Source organism: Phyllostomus hastatus, unplaced genomic scaffold, assembly GCF_019186645.2.
Source record: "Phyllostomus hastatus isolate PE091 unplaced genomic scaffold, TTU_PhHast_1.1 phas_contig_283, whole genome shotgun sequence".
Lineage (NCBI taxonomy): Eukaryota > Metazoa > Chordata > Mammalia > Chiroptera > Phyllostomidae > Phyllostomus > Phyllostomus hastatus.
Genome location: NW_025333833.1, coordinates 306,994 through 328,868, shown reverse-complemented (window position 1 = coordinate 328,868; position 21,875 = coordinate 306,994). Strand labels below are relative to the sequence as shown.

The 21,875-nt window shown below is 57.5% G+C and overlaps 1 protein-coding gene and 8 non-coding genes across 9 annotated transcripts; 5 read left to right on the top strand and 4 right to left on the bottom strand.

Moving 5' to 3' along the window:
• Positions 1-1,349: 1,349 nt before the first annotated feature.
• On the bottom strand, positions 1,350-1,421 carry TRNAE-CUC. Its single transcript has one exon. It is a non-coding gene; the product is annotated as a tRNA-Glu (tRNA).
• A 293-nt stretch (positions 1,422-1,714) lies between these two features.
• TRNAG-UCC lies at positions 1,715-1,786 on the bottom strand. Its single transcript has one exon. It is a non-coding gene; the product is annotated as a tRNA-Gly (tRNA).
• A 1,105-nt stretch (positions 1,787-2,891) lies between these two features.
• Positions 2,892-2,974, top strand: TRNAL-CAG. Its single transcript has one exon. It is a non-coding gene; the product is annotated as a tRNA-Leu (tRNA).
• A 482-nt stretch (positions 2,975-3,456) lies between these two features.
• TRNAG-GCC lies at positions 3,457-3,527 on the top strand. Its single transcript has one exon. It is a non-coding gene; the product is annotated as a tRNA-Gly (tRNA).
• Positions 3,528-5,182: 1,655 nt separating this feature from the next.
• On the bottom strand, positions 5,183-5,254 carry TRNAE-CUC. Its single transcript has one exon. It is a non-coding gene; the product is annotated as a tRNA-Glu (tRNA).
• Positions 5,255-5,858: 604 nt separating this feature from the next.
• TRNAD-GUC lies at positions 5,859-5,930 on the bottom strand. Its single transcript has one exon. It is a non-coding gene; the product is annotated as a tRNA-Asp (tRNA).
• Positions 5,931-6,332: 402 nt separating this feature from the next.
• On the top strand, positions 6,333-6,415 carry TRNAL-CAG. Its single transcript has one exon. It is a non-coding gene; the product is annotated as a tRNA-Leu (tRNA).
• Positions 6,416-8,273: 1,858 nt separating this feature from the next.
• TRNAV-CAC lies at positions 8,274-8,346 on the top strand. The gene has a single exon. It is a non-coding gene; the product is annotated as a tRNA-Val (tRNA).
• Positions 8,347-18,284: 9,938 nt separating this feature from the next.
• Positions 18,285-21,014, top strand: CFAP126 (cilia and flagella associated protein 126). Its single transcript, XM_045838360.1, has 5 exons — positions 18,285-18,433; positions 19,563-19,625; positions 19,802-19,882; positions 20,262-20,438; positions 20,733-21,014. Exons 1-5 carry the CDS (start codon positions 18,410-18,412, stop codon positions 21,012-21,014), a joined length of 627 nt encoding a protein of 208 aa, XP_045694316.1. The 5' UTR covers positions 18,285-18,409.
• The last annotated feature ends 861 nt before the right edge of the window (positions 21,015-21,875 follow it).

Genomic DNA, 21,875 nt, shown 5'->3' with positions numbered 1-21,875 from the left:
TTCTCCATCTTTTACCCTTTTCCTGGTTCCGTACAAACCCATACTCCCCAAATGGCACTGTGTTGCCACAGCCGACCCCCACGTATGGAGTCATCTGGCCCTGTGCCCTCATCCCTCAGCCTCAGCCAGCCCAGCCACACTCTCACCCCCAACAGGTGGACAAGGCCGGTGAGGAGCTGCCTATGGTGACAGACTCGGAGCTCCTGTGCTCGCGATGGGGCTCCTGGGCACCGTGGACGCGGCTGTGTGAAAACCCAGTCAGAGAACGTAGCTCTGGCAAGTGGGTGCTGCTGGCCCACCAGCCCTGAGCCTCCGAAGAAAGCAGTGCATTGACAGATGTCAGACTCTTTTGCCAACACGGGGGAGGGAGTTTAGGCGGGAAGGAGACCAAGGCGGGCAAGTCACATGGAGGAGCGCCAGCAGAAGACGGTGGATGCAGGAGTGAGCAGAGGGATGGAAGGCTGGCTGGACGTGCACGGTATGGCAGGACGGGTGTGAAATGGACGGTGGTAGGAGTTAGGTCTCCATGGTCCTGTGTGGGGCTCTGGTGGGCAGGGGCCCAGGAAGGTGTCTTATAACATTTTGGGGTAGGTTAGACAGTGTTGGCGGTGCAAGTTGAACAAGATGATGTCCAGGAGTCCACGGGTCACCCATCTGCCTCCACCTCCTCCCACCTGCTTGGCTTCAGGATGTTACCGACCCGCCTCTCCTATCTCTGCTTTCTGACGTTTGCTGCTGTCCGGTGGTCCAGCTCCCGCGACGTTGTGTCCAGATTTCTTTCCACATCTCCGCCTCCAGGGCACCACATCCCGAGATCCATTCCCACCCCCACCCGGGGACACTCCATGTCCCTGGGACACCATCACCAGCCGACGGGAGAAGCAGCTGGTCCGCCAATGGCATGCTGCAGGAAAGCCACAGAAGCGAAGGCTGATGGCAAGCGTCTCCAGGAGAGGCACTGCGTGCTCCGCCAGGTGTCCCGACGTGCAGGTGTAGGTGTCCTTTCCCTTCCAACCCACCTTCCGGGACTCACTTCCGAAGGGGTAGCCTGACCTCTGCGACGTTTGTCCCCGCCGACTCTGTCCTTATGGAGAGTTGGAGCACGTGAGGTGGCCGTGGCGGGGAAACGAGCCGCACTGGGGCCCTCGGGTTTGGGGCTGCAAAACCGGGTGAGCGAGGACAAAGGATGGGAGGGGAGGCGGTTGCCTGGCAGTGCTGGGGCCGAAATTGTAGGGAGCCAAAGGGCTTCCGCAGGTGCAGGGGCCAGGAGAAGGTACAGAGCGTTGGTTAAAAGAAGAGTGTGCACATTCGGGGGCGGTTTAGAAAACGAAGGGGGAGAAAAAAGAGCGTTCCCTGACCGGGAATCGAACCCGGGCCGCGGCGGTGAGAGCGCCGAATCCTAACCACTAGACCACCAGGGACTGGCGAACGATGTGTCTGGCTTACTGCTCTTCTTGCAAACAGGGCCCCGAGGACACCTGGCAGTAGCACCAGCCTTTTCGAGTACAGCCACCCCTTGCTTGTTCCCACTCAGGAGACATCGACCCTCTCCTGCCTGTGGCACCCTCAAAACGCTACACGCCCACTCTTCCCACTCTAGTACGCAGCCGCGGGCCCCGCATCTGGGGCCCAAGTCGCAGGTCCCAGGGTCCAGTAGCTCCTGAATACACACGGGGCCCAAAGGCCCTGGAGTTCAGCAAAAATACCAGCCCTTTGCGTTGGCCGGGAATCGAACCCGGGTCAACTGCTTGGAAGGCAGCTATGCTCACCACTATACCACCAACGCAGCACGGCCAACCTTTCCGTGGGTACTCCTCTGTACTTCCGCTATCGCCGCCACCGGCTCGAACCCTCTCCGATGATTCTCTCGCTTGCCCGCAGCCACGCGCCGCCCTGGGTGTCACGGACGAACGTTCCGGCGCCCCACCCGCGCCGGGCCCACGCAGGTGGCCTCTCTGGGGCGCTCTCGCTGTTCGGCTGCTACCGGTCCCACAGCTCCACGCTGGGGCCGCCCCTGGGTCGCGGGTCTCCAGTCCCCCTTCCGCGGGATTGCCACAGGCTTCCTCCACTGGGTGCCACTGTCCTCGGCGACAGGGCGCTCAGCCGCCTGCCGCCAGCCGGGGGCTGCGGTGAGTCGTGTCCCTGGGAGCCCATTCCACCAGCCACTTGGGCAGGCCTGGAGACAGGCGCTGCGGTGGCGGGAAAGGACTTCGCTGAGCTGTGGGAGTATAGTGCCCTGAAGGAGGAAGGGTGGGGGAAGGGTTTGTTGGGGAACATCTGGCACAAACTGGACCCCGGGCTCCCACACAGGGCAGAAGGGCGAAAAGAGGGGCCCATGCGGGCAAGGTGCTGGACAGAGGGCGGAGCTTACGACCAAAAGGTCCCGTGGTATTCCCATGCAGGAATCGACCCCAGACCTCCGGGGTGCCAGGCAGGGACGCTCACCACCACACTAACAAACACCGCCGCGCAGGTGCTGGCGCCTCGCCACCCCGTGCATTGAAGTCGCCCAGCAGGTGCACCACCCAGTATCGAACCCACCACGTCCTCCAACAAAGCTGCCAGCGAGAGCGAGCCTGAGAGCCTGAGAGCCTGAGAGCCTGAGACCGCCCCGCGCCGGTCCCCGCCCCCACCCCAGCAAAGGTAGCGCTGAAAACGCCGAGGGCGCTCTGCCTCTGGCCTCCAATGCGGGGGCGACTTCACGACCAAGAGGATTGGGAGAGCAAGCGGGTCCGCCGGGAGTAGCAGGTGGGCGCGCATCGTGCCGCGGCGCAGGATGGAAGAGAGCACGCGGGCACCGGGGACAGCCTCCTGACCAGAGCGACGGGGTCGATAGCGCCGGCGTTCACCTCCGATCCCAGACGGGTGAGCCGGGACACTCCCAACGTGGGGTCAGGATGGCCGAGCGGTCTAAGGCGCTGCGTTCAGGTCGCAGTCTCCCCTGGAGGCGTGGGTTCGAATCCCACTCCTGACAACTGGTTACCCTTTTGCTTGTTCCTGACTCGTCACTACACTCGTTGCAGCCATTTCTGGCCTCCCAGTTCGCTCCTGGGTGACACCATTGGGTTCTCTGCAACCTCCCGCCTCCACCTTCCACCCTCGGTTCTCCGCCAGGCACGCTAGGGACTTGGGGCTGCACCTGGGGTCGTTGAAGGGAACTTGGATGCTCAGCTGCTTCCTCCACACATGGCCTAGCCTGCTTGGGATCTGGGTGCCGGCCAGGCTTAGCCCAGCTTCTGGCCTTCCCAGGCGACACTGCCAGACTCAAGGGGGCCCTGGCAGGCCGAGAAGGGGCAGAGTCCTCTTCCGTCTTCCTCTCCCTTCCTACTCTCTGGGCCGGCCTTAGAACCTTTGAATGCAGGGAACCTGTTTCATATCTCGTGTCTGCCTCCCGCACAAATGAAAGGACTCTCGGAGGAGAATAGTGGAGTGAACCTACAAATCTACATTGTTGATGCATGGGTGGTTCAGTGGTAGAATTCTCGCCTGCCACGCGGGAGGCCCGGGTTCGATTCCCGGCCCATGCAACCCACCTGACTTTTGGTCCTGCCGCTAGACACCGCATTCAAAAGCCAAGCCTTCAGGCCCCAACAGCCAGGCCATCACCCTGGTACCTCTTGGATAACTCATTTCACTACGGGGAGTAAATGCCACCTTGCACAACAGACTGACTCTTCATCTTTTACCCCCTTTCCTAGCTCCCTGGCTCCGTACAAACCCACACTCCCCAAATGGCACTGTGTTGCCACAGTCACGACCCCCAATGTGGACCCTCTTAGCAGGTGCAGACAGAGCATCCACCTGCTGGGTCACAAGGTCAACACCGCGCACAAGGGGGCGCAAAATAATGCCACGGTCTCCTCAACCCACACCCCACCTGCCCTTCATCCTGCCCTGCAGCAACACTTTTCCAGCCCTGGCCGCGGCTCCACCAGTAAAACCTCCACCCTGAGAACCGGGAACGACCCCCACCAGCACCAGCAGCAGCCCCGAGTCTGCCAGGACCACCCCAGTCCCTCTGCCACCAACCCCGGCAGGCCCAGCCAACCCTACTCAACACCACCTGCAGCATCACCACCTCCACCAGCATCACCAGCTGCCCCCTCTCGTTTGCCCCAAACCAGCTTCCATGGGGACACCCTGCCCTCCTTCTTGCACCTCCCACAGCTCACAGCCCATCCCCGTGTATGGAGTCATCTGGCCCTGTGCCCTCATCCCTCAGCCTCAGCCAACCACACTCTCACCCCCAACAGGTGGACAAGGCCGGTGAGGAGCTGCCTATGGTGACAGACTCGGAGCTCCTGTGCTCGCGATGGGGCTCCTTGGCACCGTGGACACGGCTGTGGACAAGAGGGGGGTGCTCTCATAACATTCTTGACACTTTGAGGCAGAATGGACAGCGCTGGGGGTGCCACTCCGGCCAGGAGTGCACGGGCCACCCATCTGCCTCCACCTCCTCCCACCTGCTCGGCCGCGGGTGTTCCCGACCGGCCTCCCCTATCTCTCTGCTGTCTGACGTGGGCTGCAGCCGGGGATCCCAGCTCCCCGGACGTGGGGTCCAGGTTCCTTCTCACACCTCCGCCTGAGGGGCGCCATGGTCCCGCCCTCCACGCCCATCCCCACCCGAGAGCACCCGCCACTAGGAGGCCTCCATCACCAGCCCACCGGGGACGCAGCCTTGCGGACCGGACCGGGCACGTGGCAGCAAAGCCACCTCGGCGGCGGCAGGCAAAAGCCTCTGAGTGAGGCGCCGCGGGCTCCCGCAGGCGGCGGGACTTGCAGGTGTACGTGTGGTTTCCAACACCACTGCCAGGCCCTTCCCGGGACTCCCTGCTGAAGGGGCGGCCTGTCCCGGTGCTGCTGGGAAGTACGGGCAAGTGCGGTGGCCAGGGCGGGAGACAAGCCGACCTAGGCCCTCGTGCTTGCGCATGTGGAAGGAGGGAGCAAAGTGAGCTCGGGAGACGAAGGAGGGGAAACGCCAGGGGCTTCTCGTGGGCGAGCGAAGCTAAAGGTTTGGACCCGAGGCGGTTACTTGGCAGGATTGTACCCGGACGTGAAGGATGCCGGGGGAACTCTTTGGGGCCCGGGCGGCGATAAGGAAAACAGAGAGCGCAGGCTAAAAACTGGGTGTGGACACTGTGGGGAGCTCAGGAGGCAGAGAGAAAACAAAGTAAAAACATACTTCCCTGACCGGGAATCGAACCCGGGCCGCGGCGGTGAGAGCGCCGAATCCTAACCACTAGACCACCAGGGAGTGGCGAGTGAGGCGGCCAGGCGACCGGTTCTCCGACACGCTCAGCCGCCAGGTCGCAGGCGCGTCACTCCCCGGCCGCGGCGCCTGCCTTTCAAGTTCAGCGGGGTCGGCCCGGTCGCCAGACGCGCCCTGACCTCCTCCTGCCTGCGACAACCTCAGAACGCCGCGCGCCTCCCTGTCCCACCCTCGCACGCCGCCGCGCGCCTGGCGTCTAGGGCTCCTGACTCCCAGGGTGCTCCGGGCCCAGGTGGCAGGTCCCAGGGTCCACCCGCACCCGCACGCGCACCGGACACGAGGGTTCTCTGCCTCCCCGCAAAAGAGCAGCCCTCTGCGTCGGCCGGGAATCCAATCCCAGTTACCACGTCGTCCCCGGCGCCTCGCTCGCCCCGCAGCTCTGCGCTGTCACATCCTCCCCTTACCGCGCCCCGCGCCGCGGCCCACCTCTGCCGGACAGAACGCCTCTCGGGGGTGCTCTGGCTGCCCGGCTCGTCCTGGTCCCTTGGCTCCACGCCGCAGCCGACTCAGGATGCGCGACAGGAAAAAAAAGCCCATCCGGTGGGGCTGCGGGACAGAAAGGGAGATGGCGAGCAAAAGGATGCACCGCCTCCCCGTCGGGGAATCGAACCCCGGTCTCCCGCGTGACAGGCGGGGATACTCACCACTATACTAACGAGGACGGCCTTGGCAAGCCCCTGCCTTCGCCGCACCCGTCCTGGGCGTTCTGGGCAAGGCGGGCGTCCGGCCCGCGCTCGACCTGACGTCGAACCGGCCGGGCCCCCCAGCAAAGCAGCGGGCGAGCGGGAGCCTGTCCCCGACCCCACCCCGACAGGGGTGGCGCTGAAAACTCCAGTGCCTTCAACGCGGGCGTCGCGTTGACCAAGACCAAGAGGCCCGAGAGGGCAAGTGAAGCCTCCAGGAGGAGCAGGTGGGCGCGCACCGTGCCGCGGCCCGCGGGGGGGAAGAGTAAAACGCCCGACTGGCCGACTGGCCGCCCGCGCGGGTCCGGTCCGTGGACAGCCGTCCAACCAGCGCGAGGTCGCGTGAGAGCCGGGAGGGTGGAACGCTGTCTGGCAGGCAGGTCAGGATGGCCGAGCGGTCTAAGGCGCTGCGTTCAGGTCGCAGTCTCCCCTGGAGGCGTGGGTTCGAATCCCACTCCTGACAGTAGTCCGACCTTTTGGTTCCACAAGCAAAAGCACGTGTCCAAGCCCTATTCATGCACATTGCTGCGCTTTCGCACCTTAGGGTTGGTATCTGCCTGCCACCCTTCGAGCCTCCGCAAACCCTGGCCTGCCGACCGACAGCCAGGCAGAGCCCCGTGGCGTGCGCCAGGCCCCTCCAAAGGGCTCCCGAGCCAACACTTCCTTCTTGCCTCGCAACCCACGCACCGGAGCGGGGGTGACCGTTTCTCCCTATGCTGTCACGTTGTAGGTCTTCCCTTCTGTATAGACGTTTGGAGGTACCAACTCGGCATTTCCACCTCCTTCTTCCTTCCCAGAGAGACCCTGAATCTGTCAGCCGTAGGTTTTGAGCGGGATGCACTGCTGACTTCAGGAGAAAACCTGAAGTGGTAAACTGAGCGGCACATCCTGCCTCCTTTGCCTGTTCAGTCATGAGCTCTGGGAGAAAGAAACATCTTTTCCTGCAGCACATGAATCGGGGAGCCCGTAGTCCAACTCGCTGACGGCATTTTGAAAACGTAGAGTGGACAGCCCGCTCAGAAATGGAGTCCACACTGAGGGAAGAAGGACCAAGAGAAGGAATATAATTTGGGGGGCCTGGATCAAGACTTGCCTGAAGCCCACATTTACCGAGGAATGTGAGGTCATGTTTGCCCTAAGTATTTAAGCCACCTTACGGATTTTCTGTTAAGGCGGCTCCACCTGGTAGATTCTCTACCATTCGCCGAGAACCCAGTCCGCCGGCATTTCTGATGTCCCTCGAGTTCTGCACGGGCTCAGCCCGTGTCATCTCGGCCCTGGCGTTCTCTCCTATGGCTCCCACGCCCTGTCCTGGGCTTAGTCACCCGACGCCCACTCTCTCCCCTGGGCTCCTGCCAGGTCCCAGCTCCCGGGACAGTCGGCCAGGGCAGCGCCCTTCGAGTCCCCCAGGCACTGGCCTCACCCAACAACTGGCTTTAGTGATTGACTCCCTCATCCTCTCTTCTGCTTTTCCTCATGGCTTTGTCACCTGTTTCGTCCCCAAACTGCCTCCACCCCCTGCCTCCGCACACAATTTCCCGCCACACCATTCAGAAAAGGAGGCCATGACCTCTGCTGTCCTTTCCCACGGGTGTTCGGGGTCCTAAACACCGTCCACGAGGCCTCGCACGCCCCGCCCGGTGCCAGCCCCCGCTCGGGCCTCCGCAGCCGGTAGCGCCCACCCCTCCTGCGTCCTCGGACACCAAGGCCAGTGGCCCTGGGACCCTGTGTAACCTGCCGTGAACTCAGGTCAAAATCACTCCGCTCGGTCTCTTCGTCGTTACGCGTTTTCTGTTTTTGTCTTTACACATTTCAAACCACCTCCAACACTTCCGTCGTTGCGGTGTTGGAAGAAGGGCGGGAAAGGGAGACCGCGGCCTGCTCCGCCCGCGCGCGCAGGGAACACCCCGGCCCTTCCCGGCGGCGCGTTTCCCCCCCGCGCGCCCCCGGGGTCGCCGAGCGCGGGGCGCCCTCCCCACACCCAGCTGCGCTCTGCGGCGGCGCCGGGGGCCCACAGCCAACGGCGGGGGCGGGGAGGGGCCGCGATCCGTGACGGAGACGCCCCGGGAAGAAAGGCAGAGGAAGGAGGAAAGGGAGGTTTCCTCGACTCGAGTCCCCGGCTGTGAGTGCTGGCCGGCCTCCGGCGTAGCGTTCCTGTCTCAAACGGGAGCCCGCGCTCCAACAGGGTCCCCGCCCCGCCGCCCCGGGGGTGCGGCAGAAGAGCGTCCAAGGGCCAGGGCCCCGCGGGCGGGGTGGGGGGGGGCCCGGGGACGCGTCGGCGCGCGCGTCAAGGGCGCTCTTTGCGGCGCAAGCTCCCGGCGGTTTCCGTAGTGTAGTGGTTATCACGTTCGCCTCACACGCGAAAGGTCCCCGGTTCGAAACCGGGCGGAAACAGCGCGTGCGTCCTCTTTTTTTTTTTTTTTTTTTCTTCTTTGCCCGCGCTTGGGGCTCTAGTCGTCTTTTCCGGCCCCGGGAAGAGAACGCGCGCTGCGCGGCTGAAGGAACGGTCAGCGGTTCCGCCCGGACCCTGAGGACCAAGGTCTGGTTCGGGGCCGCGTCCTCCAAAGCGGGTGGCTCTGGCGCCCCGCCCCTCCGCGCGGCCGCCGCCGCCACGCCCGCCTGCTCTGCCTCCTGCAGCCGCTCGCGCCGCCACCACCCGCCCCGCCCCGCCCCGCGCTCCCAGCGTCCTCGCGGTCGGTCCCGCCCGGAATCCGGAAGCCTCGGGTCCTAAACCAGGTGGGAGCAACAGACACTTTCTTCCCATTAAAAAGTTATTCTCACAACCCAACCCCGCCCCGCGCCCCAAACCGTGGGCAAGCCCCGAACGGACACCTCTCCTAAGAAGACAGGGGGACCGCACGGAGGCATCCATCGCCACCCGCGAGTCAGGCACCGCAGGTGGCCCGGGACACACGCTGCCGGCGGGGACGGAAAGTGGCCCGGCCAAACGACCCCAGGGCGACCCCGCCACTCTCCTCCCAGAGGCAGCAAAGCGCAGGCCGTCGACACCCTGCGCGCCGGGCGGCTTCTTGCGCTTGAGCCCGAAACTGGAAACAGCCCAAGTAGCAGCCAGCAGGTGGAGATGAACGTGGTCTATCCATACGGTGGGATAGTACACAGAAGGAGAAAAAAAGAAACAAACTGTTGATTCGCATGAATCTCAAAATAGTTATGTTGAGTGAAAGAAGCCCAACCGAGAAAGAGTGCTATATGACTCCATTTATATAAAATTATAGAAAATGGAAACTAAGAAAACAGATCAGAGGCTGCTTGGTACGGGGAAGAGAATGGCAGGTTGGATTACGAAGGGGCCCCCAAATCTGGGGTAGGTGACGGATTTGTTCATCATCTTAACTGTCTTGGGGCTGCAGGACGCTTCCATGGGCTCCTGGGCGCTCGGACCTTCGTGGGCCCCTCCTGTCGTAAGAGCTTTTCAAACATTAAAAATATTTAAATATATGGATATAAAACATTTTACAACTACATTGGTATAAATGTTAATATATAAAATTTCTTCTTTGATATAATTTTTTTAACTTAAAGGACTTTTTTTAAAAAATTAAGCATTTTGAATTTAAAACTAAAACATTTTCACAGGTGTTAACTGACAGTCCTCAACAGGGAGGATGGCTTCACAGGTCTCTCCATGTGTCAAAACTTAACCACTTGTACATTTTTTTAAAGTTTTTATTTGTTGATTTTAGAGAGGGAGAGGCCTCCGTTTGTTGTTCCACTTACTTATGCACTCACTAGTTGATTCTTACATGGGGCCTGACCAGATCGAACCCACAGCCTTGGTGTACTTGGTGTACTGGGATGGTGCTCTGACCAACTAAGCTACTTGGCCAGTGCCTGTATATTTGAAATATGTCCAGTATGTCAAATGTCAATTATGCTTTATTATAGCTTTGAAAAACTGTTTTAGTATTTCTCAGAAAAAAATAATTTGAAGCCTGTTCTGGATACTCATACACATACATATTTTTAAGTTTCTTATTAAGATGTTTGTTTCTATTACAACAAAAATATATATATTCACAGTATTAAATAATATGGGGGTGAACCTCAGGTACAGTGTTAATCTCAATTCACTGCCCTCTACTCATGGAGGGTACTAGACTCTTGCTTTATTTTGGTCTTAATTTATTATTTTATTTTATCCCTATCTTCTGTGCCCATTCCCTCTCCAGTGTGTTTGATATGTAACTTGTTTGTATCTCTGTAAAATGTGCAGTTATTTTGTGTGTAATTGTTTCTTAATTTTGTCTCTTTTTCACACAGCACTGAGACTTCGTGGTCTCTCCATATTGCTGTATGCATGTTTAGTCCTCTGTCTCTAACTGCTGTGAATAATTTCATAGTGTGCACCCACCCATGTTACTTTTCTTTGCCCCGAGATGGATACCAGGTTGTCACTCACTCCCTCCTGTGACAAACAATGCCACTATCTATTCCTTATCAAACAACTATTTACAGAGTGTCGACTGTGTGCCAGGTGCTGTTCTAACCTCTGGGGATTCCGTAGCTAAAAGACAGACCAAAACAAATCCCTGTCTGGACTTGACATTCTAGTGGCTGCAGCAGAGAATAACACTAAAATGCATACTGCACTGTGTTTGAGGATGTTAAGCACTAAGGAGAAATAAGAATGTCTGGGGGAAGCAGATGATCATGTTTTAGGGTGGCCCCGGAAGGGAAAGCGAAGCCCCTGACTTTTGAGTGAAAACCGGAAAAAAGGGAGGAGAGAATTGGCCATGTAGCTATCTTGGGGATAGGCTTCCAGGCTGAGGGGCAGCAAGTGCCCAGGCCCGTGGCGGGAGTTAGCTGTTGTGTTCCAGAAATGGCAAAAGGCGCGGGTGGCTGGATAAGAAGCAGCTGGGGAAGGTACCTGGTAGGGCATGTCAGGAATTTGACTGTCGCTGTGCATGGGATGGGAGCCTGAAAAATGCATTTTCCTGCCGCGAAGAACAGAGATGCCAAAGCCGAACGGAGAATGCACGAGACTTCCAAGAAACTGGTAAGGCGGCTGCTTCGGGCAAAGGGAGTGGAAACTGATGCAGTGAGCTGGAAACACGTTTCCATGCACGTCTTTCTTAAGGTTTGAGTGTATTTTTATTACGTCCCGATAGTACTTTCCCAAAAAACATCAAAAGCTTTTAAAAGTTAAAAGAAACTACGAAGAATAAATAGAAAAAGAAGTGTGGATGACCTAACTCAGTGCAACACAACCTCGAGCCTGGTGAAAAAACACCAGGCGCCACAAGAAAAGAGCAGTCTGGTTACGTAAATTCGAGTAAATTTTTATTACAAAGACAAAATCTGAACACGGCAATGCGCATTTTCCCAAAATCATTCGTCACAGGGATTCCTTTCATATTCCCTGGGGCGCTGGGGTTACAGCCGTCACGCCTGAACTGCAACCACCGCCCCGCCCCGCCCGCGGGCTCCGCCAGGGCCACACCAGCCCCGCCCACAGCACCGCCCTACCCCCGTCCGGCCCCGCCCACAGACACTCGGGTCCCGCCCCCGCTCCTGGCCCCGCCCACAGACGCTCGGGCCCCGCCCGCCACCCCGCCCCCGCTCCTGGCCAGGACCGCGGGGTCCCGAGCCTCCGAGTAAGTCGGGCCTGTCAGGACCGGAAGCGGGGCAGGGCCGGTCTCGGTTCCGGACACTGAAGGGCGCAAGGCCCTGGTCCGGTCCAGGCACCCGCGGGATGGCGCGGGGCAGAGCGCGGGGCGTGGCGGGGGGCGGAGCAGGGGCGCGGGGGGCCGCGCCTGCCGGTGCCCGCGGCCTGACTCCGCGCCCCGGCAGCCCCGAGTCGGCTCTCCTCGTTCCGACCGGATGGACGAGCCGCCCGGGACCGTCCTGGCCCGCGGAGGCCAGCGGCGCTCCTGGGGGCTCTGCTGCGCTGACGCGCGCTTTCCGGCGCCTGCGGCTCGTCACTCCGCGCGGGACTGACTGACGGCGCGCGTCAGCAGCCCCACGCGGGGTAACGGTCTCGCGCCCGAACGCCAACCTTACGGAGGCCCCGGGGCAGGGGCGCAGCTGGACCCCCACCAGGGCCAGCGACCCTGACTGTCCGCCCACCCCTCTCCAACGCAGCGTCCCGCCCCGCAAAGGTCGCACTTGGCCCGGGCGTCCTGGCAGGGGCAGCTGCGAGGGGCCCGTCCGGCGAGGCGGTGAGAGCGCCGCCTCCCGGGGGAGAGGGGCACCGCCTGCGGAGAGGCGGCGGGGCGACTCCGCAGGAGGTGCGGGGGCGCCCTTTGGCCACACCGTCGCTCTGCCCACCTCCCCTGGCCGGAAGCTCCCAAACATCGCAGTGGATCCCTGAAGGGGGCCGTGCGGGAAGGGAGCTGAGCCTCCCACTCCCGAGGGAGTGGGTAAGAGATGCCCTCTGACTGGGAGGTGAGCAGTCATCTGTCTACTGCCGCCGGTGGGGGGACGGGGAGCAGAAGGGTCCTGAATAGGCTTAACTCCCATCTCCTCCCAGGGGAAGACAGGCGAGAGCAAAACGAAGGGGGACCACATCGGCCGAAAAAGATCTGTGCACAGCAAACCAGCAAAATGAAGAGGCAGCCCACTGAGTGGGAAAAAATGTTTATAAATCATATACCTGATAAACGGTTAATATCCAAAATACTCATATATAAAGAGCTCATACGACTCAATAGCAAAAAAAAGAAATCCAATTAAAACGTGAACCAGGGATCTGAGTAGACATTTTTCCAAAGAAGACCTCTGTAGATGCCAACGTGAAAAGGTGCTCAACATTGTTACTCAGCAGAGAAATGCAAATCAGAACCTCAATGAGATACCATCTCACACTCGTTAGTGTGGCTATTGTCGACAAGGCAAGAAATAGTAAGTATCAGGAGGATGTGGAGAAACAGGGGCCCTCGTGCGCTGTTCGTGGGACCGTGAATTGGGAGAGCCTCTGTTGAAAACAGTGTGAAGGCTCCTCAAAAAAAATTAAAAATAGAACTGCCCACTGTGATCCAGCAAGTCCCACTTTTGGGTATTTATCCAAAGAAAAGCGCTAATTCGAAAAAAGATATACGCACCCCAGGTTCATTGAAGCATTCGTTACAACAGCCAAGACCTGGAAACAAGCTAAGCATCTATCGATAACACACGAATGGATAAAAAAGATGTGCCACACACCACGGAATGCTATCAACCCATTAAAAAGAATAAAATCCTGCCTTTTCTGACAGCATGGACGGAACCTGAGGGCATTAGTGAGAGCTAAGTGGAAAAAAAGCTGGAGAAGGACAAATACCATTCAATCCCACTAGGTGAGCAGTTAGGTTTTATAGGATCAGAAAGTGACCTCAGGAAACCAGGCTGTTTTTAGTGATCACTGCTCTTTGTCTTCTTGCTGAAAACTGCGAAGAAGGTCAGAGACGCACGCTGAGGCAGCAGCCCTCCGAGGCCCCCCCTAAAGGCTCCCCGTAGAGGGGGGGTCCTCCGCCGCAGAAACCGGACGAGGCCCAGGGGGCCCAGGACACAGGGCCTCTCTCCTCACTCCCGCGAGAGGCCACTGTGGACGTAGGCTGGTCAGGCTCTGGCGGCCCCTGCCAGCACCTTCCCTGGCCGCCGTCTGACGTCGGTGGTCAGCCAGACGGGGAGAGCCTGGGTGCTGGGAGGGAGGCCTGGACTCGCCCCCTTCGGCCGGGTCTGGCTCGGGCGAGCCCGACTTCCTCCCTGCCCAGCACCATTTCTCAGCAGGGTTTCCCCAAAAGCCTCGAGGGGAGCTATTCCCCGGGGCACGCAGGGATGTGGCGTGTTTATGGCCTCTTGCTGGCCGGAGGTCGTGGGAACCCTCCGCTACGAGGAAGCTGGAGTTCCTTCCAGATGCTGAGCTGAGCAACCCAGGCCTTCCTGGCTCCGAGGGCTTCTCAGCCCCCTCCTCCCCCATTTCCTTGCAGAGCTTGCCGGTCGCTGACTCTGCCGTTCCACTGCTCACCGTCTTCCGCCACACCCTCCCGGTGACTCGAGTACCTGGGTAACCGGACGGTGCGGCCGCAGCAGACAGGGTGCAGACGCGTTTTCTTCCCGTGCGGGGCGGCGTGGGAGGGGCCAGCTGTGAACCCACCCTCCGCTAGAGGGAGACCGGGTCTCAGGAAAGGAAACGGCAGGAAATGTGTGCCGTTAACTTCTTTATACAGCTTTTGTATTGCAGCCAACTATCTCTTAAAAAAAAAAAAACTTGTGAAAATAATGAATAATGAGAGCTTATTCATTTTTTTAATTTTAGGAATTGCTTTTCTTTCGTAATTGTGTGAGATGTTTGCTTGGTTCCAAAATCAACTCTGTAAAACGAGGCACATTCACAGAAGTTTATTTTCTACCCCATCCTTCCCACCTTCTCTCTCCTTGAAGTAATTGCTGTTTAATTACACCATTTAACTTTCCATCACTTTTATATTAGAAATACATATATTTGCACCTCCTTTTTTGATAAACAGCAGCATACTATTCACATGCCATACACCTTGCTTTATTCACTTAAAAGTGTGTCTTGAGGACGACTCCATGGTGGCGTATTTCTCACTGATTCTGAAAGTCGCCTAATACTCCGTAGCGTGGAAGGGACTCTGTCGCTGCTACAGGCAATGCTGCGTTTCGTCGTGTCCACCTCTCTTCGTAGTTTTGCCCGAGTATCTTTGGGACGGATTTCTGCAGGTGGGATTACTTCACTGCTGATCGTTCCAGCTGGAGATTGCCAGGTTCCCCGCCAAGGAGTTTCTGCCATTTTTCATCTCCTCGTGCGGCCTGCTGGGCTGCTTGTTTGCTCACAGCCTGGGCAAGTGAGCCAGTCTCAGGAGCTCTGGTTCGCATTGTTTCAAGAACTTACGAGCGATGCTGAACCTCTTTTCATATGGTTAACAGCACTTGTTCTTTCTCTGTGGTATGTCTGACTATATATGTAGCCCAGTTTTCCGTAAGGTTATTATTAGTCTTTTTCTTCTGTATTTCTAGAAGCTTTTTGAAAAACAGAGATATCAACAATTTGTAACAGAATTTTAACTTATTTTTCTCAGTTGCCTTTTTGCTTTTTGTTGTTGTTGTATTAAAGTGCATTAATCTGCATCTGTGGATATAATCATACTTTCTTTCACCTTGGGTCAATTAGTGTGATAGATCACAATAATGGACTTCCTGATGTGACCATCCATCCTTGCACTCACCACTTGGTCGTAATTTTTTTTAACTGGAAGATCGAATTGCCTTTATTAAGCAGTTTACAAACTGGACAGCATCCCATTGAGCAACTGGAAGGGCGTTCCCTTAATTTTTTTAACATGCTGTTGGATACATTTTTGCATCAGTGTTAGTAAATGAAATCAGTCTACGGTATTTTTTGGCTCTAGTCTTTGTCACAGTTCCAAAGGGCAGAGCTGGGACTCAGTATCACACCTCTTTCACAACATGAATCTGCGAGTCTTCTTTCCTCTGCCTGCTCTAGAATAATTTCGTAAGTTAAAATTTTCTTTTGCAAAGTTTGATAGAATCCTCTAGTGTAACTATCTGGGTCTGTTTTGTTCTTTGGGGGAACTCCAGTTCTTTTATGATAAATGGTCTATTTAGACTTTCTTTCTCCCTAGGGGTCAATTTTGTTAAATTGCTTTTCTCCAAAATTATCCATTTAATGTAGATTTTCAAATATATTTACATGGAATATCTTTACTATTTTCTCGTCTCTTTATTTCTAATTTCATATATTGTGCTGCCTCTCTTTTTCTTGAGTAGTTTAGCTATGAATTTTATTTTCTCAAAGAAAGTTTATTCATGCTATTTTTGTTGTTTTCAAACCCCACTAATCTCTATCATTCTTTCTACTACTTTCTTCTGCTGTCATTGGGTTTACCTTTTTGCCCCTAGTTTTTTTAGTACGTTTATTCACTTATTTTACCTTCTCTCATATAGGTATTTAATACTATAAACCTTTCTACTATAGCTGTTTAAGCTATTTCCCATAGATTCTGGTTTTCATTACTATTTTCAAAAAACTCTATTTGAATTTTCCCTTTGACCCAGGAGTAAAATCCATGTTTTCAAATTTCTCCTCTTCCCCTCTCCCCTTTTAAACATACCTTCTGGATTTGGGGAGAGTTTGTATTTCGTTCTAATGGTCGCCTTTATGCTAATACTTTTATGCAATGCACATGCCTCTCTCTCTTGGGCTACCATCTACCTGAGCATGTGTGAGGGCAGAACAAACATGTGCGTACACACTGGTCTCTGCCCACCCTCCACCTTCCTGGCAGAGAGCTCCTGAAACTTCCGCAATTTCCTAGAGATAGACTTGTCTTTGTTCTAACGAGGTGACTCTGGGTGGCTCCTGAATAGGGGCTGGTCCCCGGAAGGGCCAGGACATGATTAGAAACGTGGAACTTTTCAGTCCCAACCCCCTGCCCCACCCTCCAGAGCGGGGGGAGAAGCTGGGCATGGAGTGAATAACCCATATATATGCCTGTGTGACGAAGCTGAGAGTGCAGGGTTCTGAGAGCTTCCGTCGCCCGAGTGGAGGCCCTGGCCCCTCCCCACAGTCCCCGCCCTCAGCGTCTCTCCCACCTGGACATACACCTGTATCGGTAAGTTCTCCTGCAAACGCTAAGTTAGGTGTTTCCCTGGGCTTTGTGAGCTGCCCTAGCAGATCAGTTGGCCCCGAGGAGGGGGTCATGGGAACCGGTGGGAAGCACAGGTGACAGCTGGACTTACATCTGAGGTGGGGGCCGCCTTATGGGACTGAGCCCTTAACTGGTGGGACCGGCTGCTCTCTCCAGGTGTCAGAATTGAGCTAAGTAGTGTCACAGGATGGCCTGTGCGAGGAGGACCCCACACCTGGTGCTGGGAGTGTTGTGTGTGGCAGTGAGACAGGGAGAAGCACAGGAGGGGCTGGGGGTTTCCCGTACAGAACCCCAGGGAAACGGTCCAGGAACCCCAGCGCCCCGCTGGGGCCCTGGCCCCGCACCCAACCCAGGGCAGGGCCCTTCCATCCCCGCTAATGCCCGTTTCTGACAACAGGGCGCATTCTGCTCTTCCCACTCCCTCCTGCCCTCCCCTCGCTGGCAGCTGCGCTTGACGCACAGGGGCCAAGAAACCTGGCAACAAACAAACACCTATGTGAGTGTCGACACTGTATTTCGTACGGCACGAAACAACAGTATCTATTTCCAGATTCCGTGGCCACCCCGTAATTGCGAAGCACACAGCTGCCACATGCCACATGGTTTCCATTATACCAGCTATGCTCAGTCACGCAAGCAAACCTAAGTTCACCGTCACTGCTAGGGAGAGACACCGATGTCTGTCCAGTAGTTCCCGGTGACTGCAGCTTGTCCTCTAGACTCCTCAGGAAGCGTCATCAAGAATACTTTCCTGGCTCTGCCCAGGTAGCTAAGTTGGTTAGAGCACCAAACACTAAGGTTGTGGGTTCAATCCCCGGTCAGGGCACATACAAGCAGCAACCAATGAATGTATCAATAAGTGTAATAATAAATCCATGTTTCTTGTGTGCTCTCTCTCCCCCTTCTTCTCTGAAAGTATCAGTAAGTAATTTTTTAAAAGAATTATTTAGCCCTGGCTGGTGTAGCTCAGTGGATTGAGCGAGAGCTGGGAACCAAAGTGTCCCAGGTTCGATTCCCAGCCAGGGTACATGCCTGGGTTGCAGGCCATAACCCCCAGCAACCACACATTGATGTTTCTGTTTCTCTCTCTCTCTCTCTCATCTCCCTCCCTTCCCTCTCTAAAAGTAAGTAAATAAAATCTTTTAAAAAAAAACATTTTAAAAAAAATAAAAAAATAAAAAAATAAATAAAAAGAATTATTTTTCTTTTATGGGGCACGGAGTGGGGATCTCCACTCCGAAAGAGGGAGGTCTGTGCCCTCACAGGAAATGGCAGGCCAGACGGCTGTCATGTGTCGCGTGGCAGTGCCCACAGGTCCGCCCCGGCACCACCCAGGCTTCTGCGGCCGTGCTGCTCGGGCCCAGCCCCAGCTGCCCACCTGCTGCATCCGCCCGGCAACGCACCTTCCCTGGGTGGAGGACAGGGAACCCCTGACCACCACGGAAAACTTACGCTCTTCCTTCTGGGGCAAAAACATTGCCCCTCGTTGCGGTGCTGGAAGACGCAGCCGCGGACCCTAGAATCGGGTCTCAGCGGCGCCCACTGAGCTGCGACAGCGCTGGGGCTTGTCACCGAGGCAGGACCCCAGTCAGAGACCCCCTGGCAGTTGTCAGCAGCAGTGAGTTGGGCTAGAAAAGACAGGGCCGCACCTCGGCTGAGTTCCTGGTGCGCATTTCCTCTTCACTTCCAGGAAAAAGGTGGGGGCAGCAGCGGCGTCCCGGGAAACAGGAACCAGGGAGGAGCCCCCGGGAAAGGCGCCTCATGGAGAGGCGGGCCTCCGTGGTTGCCAGGCAACCAGGGTAAACAGCCGAAGTCGCAGGACCATGGCCAACTACAGCGCCAACCAGGTGAGCAGCCCGGTCCCCGTTTCTCCGACCGGCTTAGTTTTGCCTTCAAGAGTCTGCCTTGCGGCTGGACCCCGCGGGCAGGCAGGGTGGGGCGAGGCCGTACCGGGCAGGGGCCCAGGGTCCGCGGAGGCGACCCCGGCTGGTTGTGGGGTCTGAACCAGAGGGCGGCCGGCTTTCCGCGCAGGGCCAGGGCCTAAAGGGTTTGGGCTTTGTGGCCAGAAATACCATGTAGCTACTCACGTTAGTGACAGAAAATACAACATTCAAAATATAACAACTGAGTGTAACTTTTTTACAACACTAATGAAAAGAACAGAATTCTTTTGGGAGAAACATTTTGCTTAATTGGGACACAAAGCTAGTGTTCCCTTTCAGCAAATCAACCGCAAACGTTCATCTATGAAAACCATTCATGGCTTCTCAGGTGGCCCCAAAGCAGACAGGGCGGACCCAGCCCACGACCCCAGTTTGCGGACCCCCGGTCTAAGGCAAGAGTTGTCCAATAAAAAGACTGTGAATCACAAATGCAATTTTAATTTTCTAGTAGCTACATAAAACTTTTTACTTTAGATATTTCGTTTAGCCCAATAAACCTAAAATATTATTTCAACATTTAATCGATTGACTTTATTTAGAGAGAGGGGAAGGGAGAAAGAGGGAAACACAGCTGTGTGAGGTACACATCAGCTGGTTGCCTCTCAAACACCCCTCACTGGGGGACTGGCCCCCGGGCCCTGGCTGGGAATCGAACCAGCAACCTTTCCATTCACAGGCCAGCACTCAATCCACTGAGCCACGCCAGCCAGGGCTTAATCAGTATTTTAAGAGTTATAATCGGATGTTTTACATTTCCTTCTTTGTACTAAATCCTTAAAATCTGGTGTATTTGATATTTACAAAGCACCTCCGTTTGGACTGCCACATTTCAAGTGCCCAATGGTGGCCATGGGTGGCTGGAGGCTCCATATGGGACCCAAACACACTCAGACCAAACACACGATGTCCTCGCTAAAGCCTTGCTCAGTTGTCCAGGCCTGTGGTCCTCACAGCTAAAGACCTGAGTCCCCTCATCATGCCCTGGGCTTGGGGTTTGGGGGCCTCACAGCGACGCTCGGCTCTCTCCCCACAGTATGAAAAAGCTTTCTCACCCAAGTACCTGCAGAACTGGTCTCCTGCCAAGCCGACCAAGGAGGTACTCCTTCCCGCTCCGCTCCGCGCCCCCAGGCCAGGTTCTGGCTGTGCTCGGTGCTGTGTGGTTCACCACCCCCCCGACACACACACCCTCCCCACCCTCAGCCCTACCTCGAGCCCTCAGCTACCGCTTCCCAGCCCGTTCCCCCAGCACTGCTCCCCCCACTTCCGCCCCAGAGCATCCCGGCCCACGAGGGCTACACCCAGGTCATCGCCAACGACCGTGGCCACCTGCTGCCTTCGGTGCCCCGCTCCAAGGTGAGACCCTCACTTCCATTCTCTCCAAGACCCGAAGCAAGAGGGGGGAGAGTCTCCTGCCGCCACAGTTCCTTCTAACTCACACTGCAACGTGAGTGCCCCAGACTCCCAGCCAGGTCCCCCAGCAGGACCACCTGGACCGAGTGCGTGCCTGCAGGTGGCCCTTACCCAGTGGTCACTCCGCCCAGTGTAGCCCCAGGACACAGGACTGGGCCAGCAAGGGTCAGTGGACAAAACAGGGTAACCTGTGCGGGGTGGGGGATGCTTCGGTCTTGTTTCACTTCCGCCCCACCCCAAAGGTAAGGACGGAAATAGGCGAACACGGGTCCTGCCAATGAGTCGGTTTCTGGGGGTGAGGAACGTGTCTTCCTCCCCTTAGGCAAGCCCTTGGGGTTCCTTCATGGGCACCTGGCAGATGCCTCTGAGGATTCCCCCTGCCCGCGTGTCCCTGACGTCTCGTTCCGCTGCTGGTGCCGCCGCCCTCACCGCATGGATACAGAAGGATCCCGACTTCCTCAAGGCCTCCAACGGGCTGCGTCCAGAAATCCTGGGCAAGGTACCCACTCCTCCCCCTGCACCACGAACCCTCGGGTCTCAATCCCAAGTGCAAGCACCTCCGTTATTCCACCGCCATTCCAGCAGGGGGCCCTCTGCCCCATCGCCTTCCCTGCCTAGTCCCTGGGGTCTGAGGGACGGCCTGCGCACAGCACCAAGTGGTGTTGACCCAAGCTCCTGGGGAGGTCCACGGGGCTGCGACTCCACCTCTCCCAGGGAAATGGAGACTTAGGGTTCTGGGTGGGGTGAAGTGACCTTGGCCTGACCAGACTGTCTCCTGTTCCACCCCCTGCAGCCCAGGGACCCAGACAGTTGGAAGCGACCCCCGAACTCTGAAAAACAAGCATCAAATCCAGCCCCAAGTCCCGGCTCCCCAGCCCCACCCCCGAGCCCACACCCCTCTGCAGGCCACACCCCAGGCCCCCCAGGCCCCGTCTCTCCTGCGAGCCCCCTGGGGGATCCCGTCTCCTGGGAGCCCCCTGGGGGACCCCGTCTCTCCTGCGAGCCCCCTGGGGGACCCTGTCTCTCCTGGGAGCCCCCTGGGGGGCCCCTGTGCACCCCCACTGGCAGGTGCTAGCCCAGGTGCGAGATGCCAGCCCGGGACCCCTGGAGGGGACCTCCCGAGGAAGCCTTTCTAGAGACAGAGCGAAGGAATAAGCGAGACCCCAGTCAAGGGAATTATGGGAATGAAGGCAAATTTGGAAAAGAAACATTGCTTGACTCTTAACTGACTTGGAACTTCCCCCCTCAGCTACGGCTGCCTCTCATCACCAGGAACAGGGAGGAGGGCTGGGGAAAGAGGGGGAACACCTGCCCAGGCCTGGTGGGGGGGGACAGATGACAGGACCCGTCTGTCCCCGGTCCAGTGGGATCCATTCCAGCGATGACCCAGGGGCGCCGGTCTGCACCACAGCACCCCCCACCCCACCCTCGCCTGTCCCCTGGGCACGCCCGGGGCCGGCCAGACTCCGGCGCAGCAGAGCGTGCCTGCGTGCGGCACGGCGGGAGGGAGAGGGACCCGGGCCACAGCGCGAGACCCTCCCCGGCGAAGGGTCGCGTCCAGCGGCGGAGCACTGAGGGCAAGCACATCCGCTGCAAAAGCAGAGGAGGTGGTGGTTTAGGACAGAACACAAACGTGACGACCGCCCGGCCCCCGGCCCCGCTCCCCACCTCCAGCCTGCCTGGCGCTGCCCTGAGCCGCACCTTCCCGGCACTGGCTGTTGGGACCCACGCCCTTGCCCAGCCTTTCCCACCCCAGTGCCAAGTGCGCCCCACGGACACTGCACCTCAGTCCCAGGACAAGCACTTAGGATGACCGGCCGCCAGGATCGTCCCTCAGCGCCCAAGGCCGCTGTGCAGGCAGCAGGTCCCCAGCACAGGGCCACACCTGAGCAGGGCCCGCGCCCCCCCCTCCCCCTGGCCCAGGGGCACCACTTAG

Coding starts and splice junctions, on each gene's coding strand:
- CFAP126 (XM_045838360.1), top strand. CDS start 18,410: ATGGCCAACTACAGCGCCAACCAG. Junction 19,626..19,801: donor CTGCCAAGCCGACCAAGGAG/GTACTCCTTCCC, acceptor CTTCCGCCCCAG/AGCATCCCGGCCCACGAGGG. Junction 20,439..20,732: donor GTCCAGAAATCCTGGGCAAG/GTACCCACTCCT, acceptor CACCCCCTGCAG/CCCAGGGACCCAGACAGTTG.